The 14,035-nt window shown below is 41.0% G+C and overlaps 1 protein-coding gene across 6 annotated transcripts in view; it reads left to right on the forward strand.

Moving 5' to 3' along the window:
- The window catches only part of Slc24a2 (solute carrier family 24 member 2), a 212,585-nt gene that overhangs the window by 1,272 nt on the left and 197,278 nt on the right, over positions 1 to 14,035 (forward strand). For 4 of the 6 annotated variants that reach the window (XM_010630906.3, XM_033757744.1, XM_010630905.3 and 1 more), the window contains exon 2: positions 1,224 to 2,300. In XM_010630906.3, coding sequence (XP_010629208.1) covers positions 1,362 to 2,300 — 939 coding nt within the window. In that variant the 5' untranslated portion in view covers positions 1,224 to 1,361. Of the gene's footprint in view, positions 1 to 694; positions 757 to 823; positions 914 to 1,223; positions 2,301 to 14,035 lie in introns of those variants that run through there. The other 2 variants (XM_010630907.3, XM_010630908.3) reach the window with 2 other exon arrangements.

The following is a 14,035-nucleotide window of genomic DNA, read 5'->3' on the forward strand; positions in this document are numbered from 1 at the left end:
CGCCAGGAGGTGGGTGCCCTGAGCGCGCGGCCCGGAGAAGCCTGGGTTCGGCCCCCATGACTCGGACTCCGGCTCTGGCTCCGCAGCCCAGCTAATCCCTGGTTTTAAGTGGCATGTGTTTAATTAGCTTATTTCACACCTGAGGTGATCTCGGTGCATGCCTCTAAAATGAAATCCCTGATATAGGAAGAAATGTTTTTAAAGAATAGTTAAAAAGAGGAAGCCGGGCTGTATCAGGCATCCTGTGTGGTTATTTTATCAATTTTTCTGCAGAATCAAGAATGAAAACCCTGCTTTAGGTGTGTAGCCCGTGAAAGGGTCAGTGTTGGGTTGTTCCAGGCAGATTTTTGTGGACAGAGTAAAATTGCATATTGCTTTTGACATAGGCTGCATGTTATCTGACTGCACTGGGATTTTTTTGATTGTGCTGTTTTAAATAGACTAAACGGTTTTTAAGGCATTAGCAGAAAACAACATGTAGATGTTTTAAGAAAACAGATTGTTCATGTCACCAGAACATTTTTTTTTTTTCAAACTTAAATTTTTAAGGGGCTGCTTTTCTGCATCTGACTTTTCATGAAAGATACCATCCGGAGACCCTTGTGTCCGGAACCCAAACCTTTCCAAATGAGAGACTGAGTCAGAAAAGTATATGCACAGTAGAGAATTATGTCATTGGACTGCAAGAAAGCACAGCGCGTGTCTGAGAGGAGTGGTATCTTTTTAGCATTGGAAGATGTTGTTGCAGGATTTAAGGTGAACAGACTTGCTGTTCATCTGTATATTTTTATACCTATACTCATCTCCATTTGGCCTCTAACGTGGGTTTCCACAGTGTGATTTGGGTCTGGACCTATGGAGTTTTGAGTGCCTGCTGTCTGGTCTCCTCTCCTGAGGGCTGCGTGCGTGCGTTGTAAGTCACCCCGACAGCCCTGTGGGGCTGAGGCTGGAGCTGGAGAGGCTGAGCCTGCCGAGCCAAGTGGCAGGGGGCTGAAGTTGCCTGGTAGCCGTCTCCAGCCCTGGGGGGAAGGAGATAACAGCAGCCAGGGCGTGGGAGCTACAGTTGCCCCTGCTTTTTAAAACGAGGAAACAGGCAGAGAGGAGTTACATAACTTACTGGTGACTGCAGGACGGGACTTCATCATATCTGTGAAGCTCTGTTTATATATCATGAAGCTATGACTTTGTGATCCCTACTCTTGTTTTTGCTTTTATTTCGGCAGCAATGATGAAAACGTCCCTTGGACCCTAGGAAGCCCTGCCTGAGGAAGTGCCCCACGGCACCTTAACTGAACAGTCCAGAAGAGTATGACTGAGCACCCACTGGCGCCCGAACTCTGAAGACCACCACGTCCACCACGATGCCCAGGATGGCGCTGCACCAGAGCTCCACCGCCTGTCTCCTTGAGGAGGGGAGCTCCGAGGCATCCCTGCCTGGCCGCGGGAGACAGCGCAATGTCAGGAAGAAACTGAAGTTGATTCGGATCTTGGGCCTTTTCCTAGGCCTGGTAGCCGTTAGCACTGTTCCATTTTCAGTCAGTGCCTTTTCTGAGATGGACACACAGAGCACAGGAGAGGCCAGGGTTGTGAGTAGCCCCGGCATAGCACACAGTTACCGTCAGAGAACTCTCTTAGATTTAAACGATGAGATTTGGGATCATACTTCACAGCCACCTCTTCCTCTGGAAGACCAGTCTGAGAACAGCACAGATCATGCCCAAGGAGACTACCCTAAAGATATCTTTTCCCTGGCAGAGCGAAGGAAAGGTGCCATTATTCTCCATGTCATAGGGATGATCTACATGTTCATAGCCTTGGCCATCGTGTGTGATGAGTTCTTTGTTCCTTCTTTGACTGTCATCACTGAAAAACTCAGCATCTCTGACGATGTGGCTGGAGCCACCTTCATGGCTGCGGGGGGCTCGGCCCCGGAACTTTTCACATCCCTCATAGGCGTGTTCATCGCTCACAGCAACGTGGGCATAGGCACAATTGTAGGCTCCGCGGTGTTCAACATCCTTTTTGTTATTGGAATGTGTGCTCTGTTCTCTAGAGAAATCTTAAACCTGACGTGGTGGCCACTCTTTCGGGATGTGTCCTTCTACATTGTGGACTTGATCATGCTTATTATATTTTTCCTGGATAACGTTATCATGTGGTGGGAAAGCATGCTTCTCCTGACAGCCTATGTTGGCTACGTGATTTTCATGAAATTCAATGTTCAAGTAGAAAGATGGGCGAAGCAGATGCTAAGTCGCAATAAGGTCGTCAAGGTGGCAGCGCCGGAAGTTCAGCCAAAGGTTGGTGGAGATAGTTTTTATTCGGTGCTTTCCTTGACCATGGTTCCGAATTGCTGTGTTTGTGAGACCTGCAGCTTCTTTTAATGTGATGGTGGACAGCAGATTGCGTTCTGTGGCTTTGTGATGCCAGACTAACACGGCATTACCAAAATAATCCGGGGACATTCTTCTAGATGTCTGTCAAGTTCCCCAGCTCCTTGCTTCAGAATAAGAACGTTTGTACATATAGATTACATAAGCATCCCAGAGCAGACTCAGTATTGATTTGCCTTTTTATTTTTGGGAAACCAGGCTGCCTGATTTGGGGAGCAGTTTGACCTTCATGGGAAGGATGTGCTTCCTAGCAGTGGCAGGGCTTTCGCCTTTTAACGGGCACATGGCAGTTGTCAAGACCAGCTCTTCAAAGTTGCCCCATCAGCAGCTGGGGCCCAGAGGTGTGGCCATGACGGATTTTCTTCTTTTTCTATTTATTTTGCAGCAATGGGGCTTGAACCACAACCTTGCACTTGTAAGGCAAGCACTCCCTTGAGCTCTACCCTCAGCCCCACTGATATTTTTCTTGATCTATAAATCATATTTCATACCGCTTGACCGGGATCTAACTAACGTCCACTGTAAAGAGTCACAGCCAGCCCTGCCTCCTGCCTCTATTCATAGAGGCTGGTTTTGTTCATCTTAAGAAATGTGACCCAATATATTTTTACAGTAGAATATGAAGGAGTTTTAATTAAAGTAGTGACCATCCGACTGCTTAGTTGAGAAGCAGATTGACAAAGAACTTAGAAGAAAACGATCTCCAAAAATGTAAATTGACAAATAATAGATAAGCAGCATCAATAAAATTTTTGGTATTGTCATAGTGTAGTTCTGGTTTATATCCTAACAGTTGAATATCACCCTTGAATATGATTTTAAACAGAAAGTCCAAATGTTGTCTATACATAAGACTTCATGCTGTTATCTGGGAAAATTCTTGTGTATATAAAAAACATCTGTTTGAGTAGTGTGAGAGATTTTGTCTATAAAGAAAGATATTACTTCATGTGTACATAATTCTTTTATAGTCAAATTTGATAACTGTCATTTTTAGCAGTCATGGTATAGAAACAGTGGCAGTAAACAATAGTATATATATATATATATAGAGAGAGAAATAATATAGAAGTGACCTTTCTGTTTTTTTACATGCAGAAAAGACATGTTTTTGTACTATATTTTTTTCTGACTCTCAGTACATGGTTGTTTATTAGGAGCTATAGTTTAAAAAATAATTTAGCAATATCTGTATCAAACAGATGTGACAGATGGATACACTCCCCTCTAGGCAGAGGACAAGACCATCGGTAAAGTCCTTGTCTTGGCTCAGTAGCCAGAGGATGGTCCTTCAAACCCTCTCCTCAAGCCAGAGTGGATTGATGAATAGTCTGGGTTTATTCCAATCAGAATAATAAATTACTATTAAGGAAAGGAGGCATATTTTTAGAGGCAAATAAGTAATTTGGTGACATAAATAACCTGGGCATATCATCAGTAAAAGAACTTTTTGAGACACTGTACTTTTTTATTACACTACAGTGGAAGTTCGTAAACTTAGACTCACACTTTGGCTGAAGGTGAGGCTGGCAGTATTTATAGGAAAGGAACTTGCAGAGCAGTGCAGTGGGGTATGTAAAATTGCAGGAGGATTTGCATTCTGATTTTAGTGGGGGTGAGAGCACATTTAGGAAATAACTTTTTAAATGTGGTTTACAGACTCCATATAATCAGTTCTAAACCATTCATTAAAGTAGTCCTGGCAGGATCACCTCCCACTGGTTAGATGACTGTCACGTCCGGTGTCTGATAAGTCAGCGGTTCAGAATGACATTCTTTAACAGTTGTCATTCAAATCCATGTCTGTGCTGTGCTTCATAGACTTATAGAATTTCCGAATATCATGACCTTTTTAAAGAAAGCATGTTTTACTTTCTTTTTCTCTTTCCCATTTCTGATTTCCCCCCAAAACTATTCATTGTATTCTTTTATCTTTTAATACCAGCTAGTTGTACTTTATTCCATTTAGTCATCATCATTTCTTTTGGCATCTAATAACTAATGGAAATGGACTTGTGTGTGTGTTTTTACAAAGCTATGTCTTGTTGGATGTCCCCCTAAATGCCAGAACAGTCGTACGTTTTTAGATGGAATAATGCATAATGACATGTGATTTGTCTTAGGAAATTTCACTTTGCCAATTTCACTTTTGAATCTTGCTGGGATTTCTTCTTCAGAAATTACAGCTTTTTTCATATTTCTGGTTTCAAGATCTTAGGGTAGTTTGCTCTCCACTCCCGAACATAGTATTCTGGGTTGGGTCCTTGGATGTGGCTGTGTGGCCCTCCAGTGCTGAGTTGATTTCTGGCCATGTAGCCCACCTCTGCTATGGAAATCGGTGCTGTGACATCATAATACTTAGGGAAAGAGACCCTAGGTGCTGTCCAAGACTGTGGACAGTGTCATACTGAGCATATTTTCGTGCAAAGCTGCCTCATCATCTTACAGAGCATCGTTTTACAGGGAGTTTGAGAAAGTAGAGAAAACAGTTATTGATGTTCTCATATAAATTATCAGGTGGGTCTCCTGACAGAATTACAACTGCTGGGCTGTAGGCAACAAGATATCTCTTAACTGCTTCCTTTATAAACAAGCTGAACTCCTCATTTGGTTGCGTTATGGCTGATTTGCGTCATGAGGCAACGTGAAACTTGGGAAGGTGAATGGGCCCGTGTGTTCATCAAGCAGGATGTGCCACCCTGTGTGTGGTTTTTGAGACATCGTTATCAGTCTTTCTTTAATGATGTTGTTCTATTTTCTAGCAAATTGTGGGGCCGTGATGTGTGGAGAAACTCTAGGGCTTTGGCTCAGGGAGCAGAGGGCTTCAGGCCCAGCTGTGGCAGGTCCAGGAGCCTCACAGAAGCCATTTAGAGTCTCTGAGCCTCTGTCCTGACTTGGGAAATGGGAAGAGGAGCATCTCCTTCATACGGTTGGAGAACTTTTCAGTGGATGCTAAGCATCCATAGGCCTTGACAAATGCGGATTGCTCGATAAGTGCTGGTTCCCTTCTTTCATGTTCTGTTCTTAAATGAAAAGTGAATCAGGATCAGTTATTTCAGATTTGAGAATTACAAAGCATTCCTTGAAGGTTGAATTTACTCCAGTGAATCATTGAGTTGAGCAGGCTGTTGTACCCTTAGAGGCATATAATATTTGTCATATTATAATATTCATAATCCCTCATTCCTAATAGTGAATAATACAGTCTGAATATTTACCAGAAACTCCAAGGAAACCTCCACAATCTTTTTTGTCCTGGAATTTTATTGTGAAGGATTTTGCTTGAAATAAGCAGACCCTTGGTTGGGGTTTAGAAATATCTATACTAAGCAGAGACTTGTTTTCTACCTATAAATGACTGGGCTGTAGCAGGTTAGGAATAAAGTTGAATCACAGAGGGTGAGAATCATTTGGGTTTAGGGATCCAGCCCATTTGCCTTGCGTCTGGCCATGCTGTTAGGATCCCGCTGATTTGTTCCGGGTTAGGCTGTCACTGGCCTGGAAAGCAGCTGTCCATGGTATTTAACTTCTTAGACTTGGCACTGTAATCTGACAGCAAGTCAGCCAGGTTTTAATAAAGGAAATGGTCTAAATAAAGCCACTTTAAAACTGGATCACTGAAGAGGTGAATGCTTTAGTAACCTGGCTGTACCTTGCTTGGTTCAGTTTGTATGTTCCTACGTTTTGCAGTTCAAATTATTATTACTGTTCTTGGAAAAGTCAGAATGAAAACAATATACGGTAAATATTCCTTAGACAATGCAGTATTCTTCTAAAGTGCCAAATCATTAATAATTTTATTATGTGCAGCCCCCAACTTGCTTCAAATTCAGACTCTATTATACAACTGAGCCCACTCCAACCTCAATAAATAAATTTGTAAACTTAATGTGCAAAGTTCAAAGAAGACAAGATAATCCTTGTATAAGTAAAAGTATGTATACAGATTGTCAGACTAACAGTATGTTAGTCTGAGCAAAATGCAGCTGTATTCTGTTTATGAGAGATTTATCTAAAACAAAAGAATGTTGAAAATTAAAGAGTGGAAGAATAAAACATGTAAAAGCAAGTGAAAGAATCAAAACGAAAATTTAGCTGAGCTAGATGCCTGTGGATATAGTGCATATGTTTATACACGGCGATAGTATGGTGATATTTTTCCAACTGTTTTCTTCCGCGAGCCTGTCTCTGTGCACCCGGCCTTCCTCTCCTCTCTGAGAACCCAACAACCAGCTGGTATTTGACTTGAATAAAAAATGAGATTTTGATCTTAAGCTCCTTCTTGACTGTTGGGAACACAAGTACCACTACAGTGTATATTTGGCATATTTTATTTTTCCACTCTTTTATTTTCAGCTTTCTTTTGTTTTAGATAAATCCCTCACAGACAGACATACTGGCATTTTGTTGAAACTGTCAGTCTGTCATTCGTCTTTACCTGCAGAGGTTGGTTCATTCACATTGCTTGTGATCGCTGTTGTATTTGGATTGTTTTCTCTCACGGTATTTTGTACTTTTGTTCTGATCTTTCCGTTTCTTTTCATAGTTTTCTCTTACCCTTTTAACTGAATTTTACAGTGTTAATTAGTACACATTTGCAGTATGAAATGACTATTCCCCATGAGAAGTCGTCACATGCACATAACACATTTTAATTTTGTTTGCTTCTCCTCTGCCTCCTCTCCCTCCCCTTCCGTCTCTCCCTGGTCCTTCTCAAAAGATCTGCCATCTATCCGTTACTTTGCTCTAATTTATTTAGACTTTGGGTTTCTCATATAAGAGAAATCATATGCTATTTAAGCTTGTGTGTCTTTTTTCACATAACTATCGTATTCTCCAGATACATCCATTTTTCCTACAGATGATTCAAACAATCCTTATTTATGACAGAGTAGTACTCTACTCCGTATAAATACCACATTCTCTATCCATTATGGGTGTGCACATGTCAGTGTAATATGACGTCTTTAACTCTTTCAGAAAAAAATCTAGAAGGTGGATAGCTAGGTTGAATGGAATTTCTGTTTAGTGTTCTGAGGAATCTTCATACTGAATTCTGCAGTGGCTGTACTAATTTACGTTCCACCGACAATGCAGAGGGATTCCTTTTTCCCTGCACCTTCGCCAGCATTTGTACATCATCTGATGTTTGATGATAGCCATTCTTTCTGGTGTGAAATGCAATCTCAGTTGCTTTGACTTGCAGTTCTGTAATGACCACAGAGGTTGAACATTTTTCATGTACTTATTGGTAAATTGTACTTCTGAGAAATGTCCATGCATTTCAGTTGCTCATTTTTTATTGTACTATTTGAGGGGGTCCTAATTTTTTCAGTCTTTTGTATATTCTAGATATTAGTCCTCTGAGGAATAGCTAGAAAAAAAATTTCCTATTTTATAGGTCATCTTTTCACTTTGTTGCTTGTTTCCTTTGCTTTTCAGAACTATATTCTAGATATTAGTCCTCTGAGGAATAGCTAGAAAAAAATTTCCTATTTTATAGGTCATCTTTTCACTTTGTTGCTTGTTTCCTTTGCTTTTCAGAAGCTTTTTAATTTGATATGATCCCATTTGTTGATTCCTGATGTTACTTCCTGTGCAGTTGGGGTTCTGTTGAGAAAGTCCTTGCCTATGCCTAAGTTTGCCTATATTATCTTCTAGCAGATTAGGTGTTTTCTGTTTTAAAATGTAGATCTTTGGTCCATTTTGCTTTAGTTTGGTGTATAGTGAAAGATATGGGTCTGGCATTATTTTCTAAGTGCATAGCCAGCTCTCCCAGCACCCTTTGTTAAAGGGGCTTTTTTTCCCCTTCAGCATATATTTTTGGCCCCTTTGTCAAAGATCAGATTGCTGAATGTGTCTGGGGTTGTCTCTGATCCTTTATTCTGTTCTGTTGATCCACATGTCTGATTTTATACCAGTAGCACTTTTTTCACTGTAGCTTTGGCTTTTTTCTTTTTTCCCCTCTGTTTGTTTTATTAGTACATTTTAGATGTACACAGGGATAAAATCCCACATAGGGAATGTGTACCTGTGTATGATATACATTGCTTTTTTCCATTCCCCTCCCCCCTTCAATCCTGCTTCCCCTCTTTATTTACAAAAGATTTGTCCCCGTTACTTCTTCTGTTCCTTTTCATGTCCCTTCTTCCCTTCATGCCCCCCTGTCCGCTGTTCCCCTTCTCATTTGAACATTTTCTTTTCGTTTCCCAGTATGTATTGTTATTTACACTCTCACACCAGAGAAACCATGCAATATTTGAACATGTGTGTCTGATTTATTCCACCTAAGAGTACAGTCTCAAAGAGCATCCAGTTAGTATAAATGCGTCATTTATCCTTCTCTGTGGCACAGTAGTACTCCATTGCGTAAAAGTCATCATCTTTATCCACTCATCAGTTGATGGGCGTATGGGCTGTTGCCAAGCTTTAGCTATTGCACACCGTGCCACTAAAAATACGGTGCAAATATATCACTGTGATAAGATGCTTTTAATTTTCTTGGGAAGACACCAACAAGGGGAGGAACTGGGTTGAATGGAACCTCTAGTTCTAGCTTCTTTTTTTTCTTTCTTTTTTTTTTTTTTTTTTGGTATTGGGGATTGAACTCAGATCCTTGTGCTTGCGAGGCAGGCGGTGGACCCACTGAGCTAAATCCCTGGCCCTCTAGTTCTAGCTTTTTAAGGAATCTGCACACTGATTTCCACAGTGGTTGCACCAGTCTACACTCCCACCATGGACAAGGGTTTCTTTTCCCCCTGTTCCCACCAGCATTTGTTAGTGGTTGATTTCTTGATAGCAGCCACTCTTTCTGGAGTGAGATGGAATCTCAGCATTGTTTTAATTTGAATCTCTTGAATGTCCAGTGATGTTGAACATTTTTTCATATGTTTATTTGCTGTTTCTACTTCTTTATCTGTAAAGCATCTCTTCATTTCAGCTGCCCATTTTTGGATTGGATCTTTAAATTGGGGGAAGGGTGTGATTTAGTGTTTCTGTTTTAATATTTGAATATTTGATCCATTCTTAATTTAGTGCATGGTGAAAGATACTGGTCTAGTTTTAATCTTGAGCAAGTTAAAACTCTGTTTTTCCAGCACCACTTATTAAAGAGGCAATCTTTCCTCCAGTGAAGGTGTTTGGCTCCTTTGTCAAAGATAAGGTGGCTGAGTATTCTGGAGTTGCCGCCCCGGGTACTGGGGTTCAAACATGGGACCTTACACTTACGAGACAGGTGGTGGAACCACTAAGGTAAGTCCCTGGCCTGGAGTGGTTTCTACATCTTCTAATCTGTACCATTGACCCTCAGGTGTGTTTCTTTGCCAATACCATGCTGTTTTTATCACAGTGGCTTTGGAATATAATTTCAGATGGGGGATTCAGCTGCTTATTTGCCTAGCTTTCAGCCTGTGGGTCTGTGAGGTGTGACCCCCATCCCAGAGGACCCTCCGTCCGAACACCCATGGCGGTGGTAGCGCTGTGTGTATCCGAGCCAAGGCGTACTCTTACCCTGGTAGGTGGGGAGGCGGAGACGTGATTCTGGTTTACAGTGCTTGCCGGCCTTTCTCGGGGTAGGGCTGGCGGCCTCATCTGTGGTTTCCCCTGGCGCCGTGGACCCCCAGGCTTCCCTGGGTCAGTGCAGTGTGGCTCCTTGCCCGGGAGCCAAGGTGGGCTTCCGGTCAGCTTCACTTTCTCTCGGTGCCATCTTCATCTGTCTAGCTTCCCTGTTTCCGGTTTTCCTGTCAGCTTCGTCCAGCTCCAGAGAGCTACTTCCTTTCTCTTTTGTGTCTTCGCCGAGTACATTGCTGTTTCTCAGTCATCTGGATTCCAGGCCCGAAGAAGCTATAACCTTCATTTTTTTAAATCCAGAAATTAAAATATCGTTGTATCATCAATGATTTTAGATTTCTTCTCATCTTCACTAATTTTTCGCTCCTCATTCCTTTCTTATATATTAGACCTTTTCTCCACAATTTTCCCCTACTCCTGATGTACATTCTTTATAGAATTTTAAATGAAGAATCTGTGAATAGCAAACACTTCTAATGTTTGCTGAGAAATGTTTTTCATTTTTCTTTAAAGATGTGAGTAAAGAGATGTTCTTGTTTATTTGAAAAAATATTTCACTGTCTCTGGATTCTGTTTTCACTGTTGGAGAGACTACTGTCAGTGTAAATTGTTGCTTTTTTTTGTACCAGGGATTATTAACATAGTTATTTATTAATTTAGAATAAAATGTAGGGATTTATTTTAAAACACGTTGCTTTGAACTTTATCTGTAGGAATGCGTAGACGCCTCAGTTTTGGGTGCATCCCCCAGGAAGGATTGGTCTTCTGTTATGTGGCCAGTGTGGCACCAACCCAGAACTGTTCTCACGTGGATGTTTGACTTGTATTCCATGCCCACACAAATGAATTTATGATTAGAGAATCTTAAGGACAGTCTCCCTCCCATGCATGTGCGTGTGCACACACACTAAAGTAGGTTATTTCCCCTGTCCACTCACTAAGATTATTAGCCTTCAGGATTCCCAGCTCATGGGAAGTGGAAATCTCTGAACTACTCCCCCACCAGGCCTCATGTTTATAACTTCTGAAAACCTAGCCCGTATGCTACCAGGAAATGGCAGATACCTCAGCTCCAAAGCACTGCAGATAGCTCTAGTTTATGCTTACTTGGTGTTTGGGTTCTAATAAAGCCTTAATTCCTCACTAATACAATTGGGTATTTTAAAAATATATTAAAAATATAATTTCCAGAATTTTGAAGAGTCACCTATTGGGTTCTCTGAGTGTTTAATCTATCATACTGCCAAAAATATGTTTTTCTGACTATGAATTTGTCAAAAGTTATGTAGCAAATGAAATTGACATGAAGTTTTAGTAGAATACTCTCTGAAGGTTTAATGCAACTTTACCATGACAGCAAAGCTCTGCATCAACAGAAACCCTACCAATAGCAACATGTGTAGTCAGGCCAGTTCTGAGACAGTTGTAATAGAAAAATCATAGGGTCACTTTAAATGTTAGACTTGCTGCCTGAATAGTATCTTTTATCAGATACTGAAGCAATGTGTTCATTGTATGAGGTTATAAAGACACATTAGAACCTTTAAATCACTTATAATCTCCCATTTTACCACCCATCCAAAGATAATCATGCACTCACTATTCAGTGATAACCCTTGAACATATTCTTCCAGAGTTTTTGTATATATGTGTGTACACACATACACATAATTGTAGCTATAAATTTAAATAAGTTGAAATTATGTTGGATCAGGACAATTTTAAAATGATAGTGAATGTATGCAATATTAACATAGCTTTTAAGATCTTGGCCTCTTAAGAGTATGTGCTCTTGTCATTAATTTTTCTTCTAAAATATTACTTACTGCTTAATATTATAATATAGAAAGACATGTTTACATTGCAGTAATTATAGTTCACTAAAATAATAAAAAATACTGCAAATAGCCTTAAATGTACATTTCTCTAATTTCATAGAAGCAGAAATTCTAGATCAAAGTTTATGAGGCTTTTAAAGCTTCTACCACATAGCATTGCAGTAATTATAGTTCACTAAAATAATAAAAAATACTGCAAATAGCCTTAAATGTACACTAATTTCATAGAAGCAGAAATTCTAGATCAAAGTTTATGAGGCTTTTAAAGCTTCTACCACATTGCTACATACTTGATAGTGTTGAATATTATAATTTTCATGTATTCTAATTTCATAGGTGAAATGCAGCATTTAAATTAGTTTTAATTTTCATTTCTCTAATTAACTGTTGGGTTTAGCTTTGAAACATATGGTTTTGACACATTATGTTCCTCTGTTGTAGATCATCAGTTTCCTGGACATCTTTGTGTCAATTTTAAAGTTCTTTGTGATGACTTATGCAAAGATGTCTTACAGATAAATTCTGAGAATCACTAGCTTTGGTTCTCATCCCTCCCCACATTTCAACACCTAAATAAAACAAGGGAATGTTTGCAGTTTTTGTTTTTGTTTTAATGGGTGAATTATTCTGAAGATGAGGCCTTGGGACCAGGAGGTCAGGAGATGAGACTTTTGGAATGACCTTGGGAGATGCTCTCACTCCGAGATCTCAGTTTCCTCACCCAGAAAAGACAGCTTTGACCCAGATGACCCAAAATGTTGAGACGATCTGGTAGATCTGAGATGCCCTTGTGTGCAAATGCTCCAGCTTAGCATTTCGGTACTTGGAAGCACTAATACATATTCTGCCAAGCAATGTAACCAGGCCAGAATAGCAGTCTGAAACATCACCTTAACGGAAGGACCAGAGACTAACCTTCAGCAAGTAACTTTTTCCTTAACTGGTTTTCGTGTGAATTTTTCACTCAAATTATTTCACTGACTCAATGAAGCAGTAATTTTAGTTTAAGCACACCCAGCTCTTCCAGACAAGGTGCTTGGAGGGATCATTTATCGTTTACCCAGGGCTCTCGACCCCTTAGCTCTATGGCTTCTGCCAGGGAAAGGCCGTGCTGGTGACTGCTGGACTCTCTTGCCCTCCCCTCAGCAGCAGCAGGGGACCTGGGAGCCAGGGAGTGCCCCACTGCAGGCACAGCACTGTGGCAGCGCTCTGAAATAGATGCCCTCATCTTGTCTGCACAGTGAGGGTCTGAGGATCAGGAAACAGACAGCTGACGAAGGCTGAGCTGCATTTGATCCAAAGTGCATGCTAGTTCTCTTACATGTTAGTGCTTCTCATTAGGGTACTGGACATAAAGACAAAGCAGTCCTGTCAATTAGATTCACTCTTCATTTTGGACTCTGTTAAGTTAGTGACTTTCCAGTATTCTTGATTGCCACTCACACTAAGAAATACGTTTTACATCTTAACCCAGTACATACGTATACACACATATAACCCACGTGAATATACTTATGTATCCATCTAAAAAGAAACCTAAGTGCGAGGCACTTTTATATCGTAATTTCCTGACTCCCCCGCGGGTTGGAAGTTTCTTTTCTCTCCTTCTCCCTCTAGGCAGGCTTGCCCTGTAAAACTGTTCCATCTGGAAGCTGCTCAGGGAGAGCTGTCCAATCACAAAGATGAAGGGGCAGAAATCCTAGCACCAACCACTGATGAGTCCTGGGCTCTGGGGCGGGCTGAGCTGCCCAGAGCAAGGGCTGACTTTTCTCAAGTCAATAAAGCTGCTCTTTGGGCTTCTTAGCTCCAGCATCTCCTTTCTGTAGTTTATTTAAAGTTTCAGAGCTGTGAATCCAAAGGGATCATAATTACTTTTACACTCATGCTGGTTTTCATGACCGGGCCCTTCTGGGTCCCCAGAAGCTGGTCCCACATCCAGCTGGGCAGATCGCGCCCTCGGCCTGGTGCAGATGTCTGTGGACTCCTTGGCCTCCAACTCCCGCCAGATTCTGTTGCTGATTGGCTCTCGACCAGTTGCAGACTGAGAAAGTATAGATTGCAACACGAGCTTGCCAAACCTCAGCTCACCGATGAGCTTGGCATCAGTGGAAAAGAAACATGGCTGAAGCAGGAAGGTTATGAAATCAAAGAGAAACCAAACCTTGATAGGAAGGCTGAGTCTGCATTTCAGTTAGGTTGATTTCCTTCTTTTTTTTTTTTTTTTTTTTTTTTTTT

The sequence above is a fragment of the Fukomys damarensis genome, unplaced genomic scaffold (genome assembly GCF_012274545.1).
Source record: "Fukomys damarensis isolate Sample0158 unplaced genomic scaffold, DMR_v1.0_HiC HiC_scaffold_31, whole genome shotgun sequence".
Classification (NCBI taxonomy): Eukaryota; Metazoa; Chordata; class Mammalia; order Rodentia; family Bathyergidae; genus Fukomys; species Fukomys damarensis.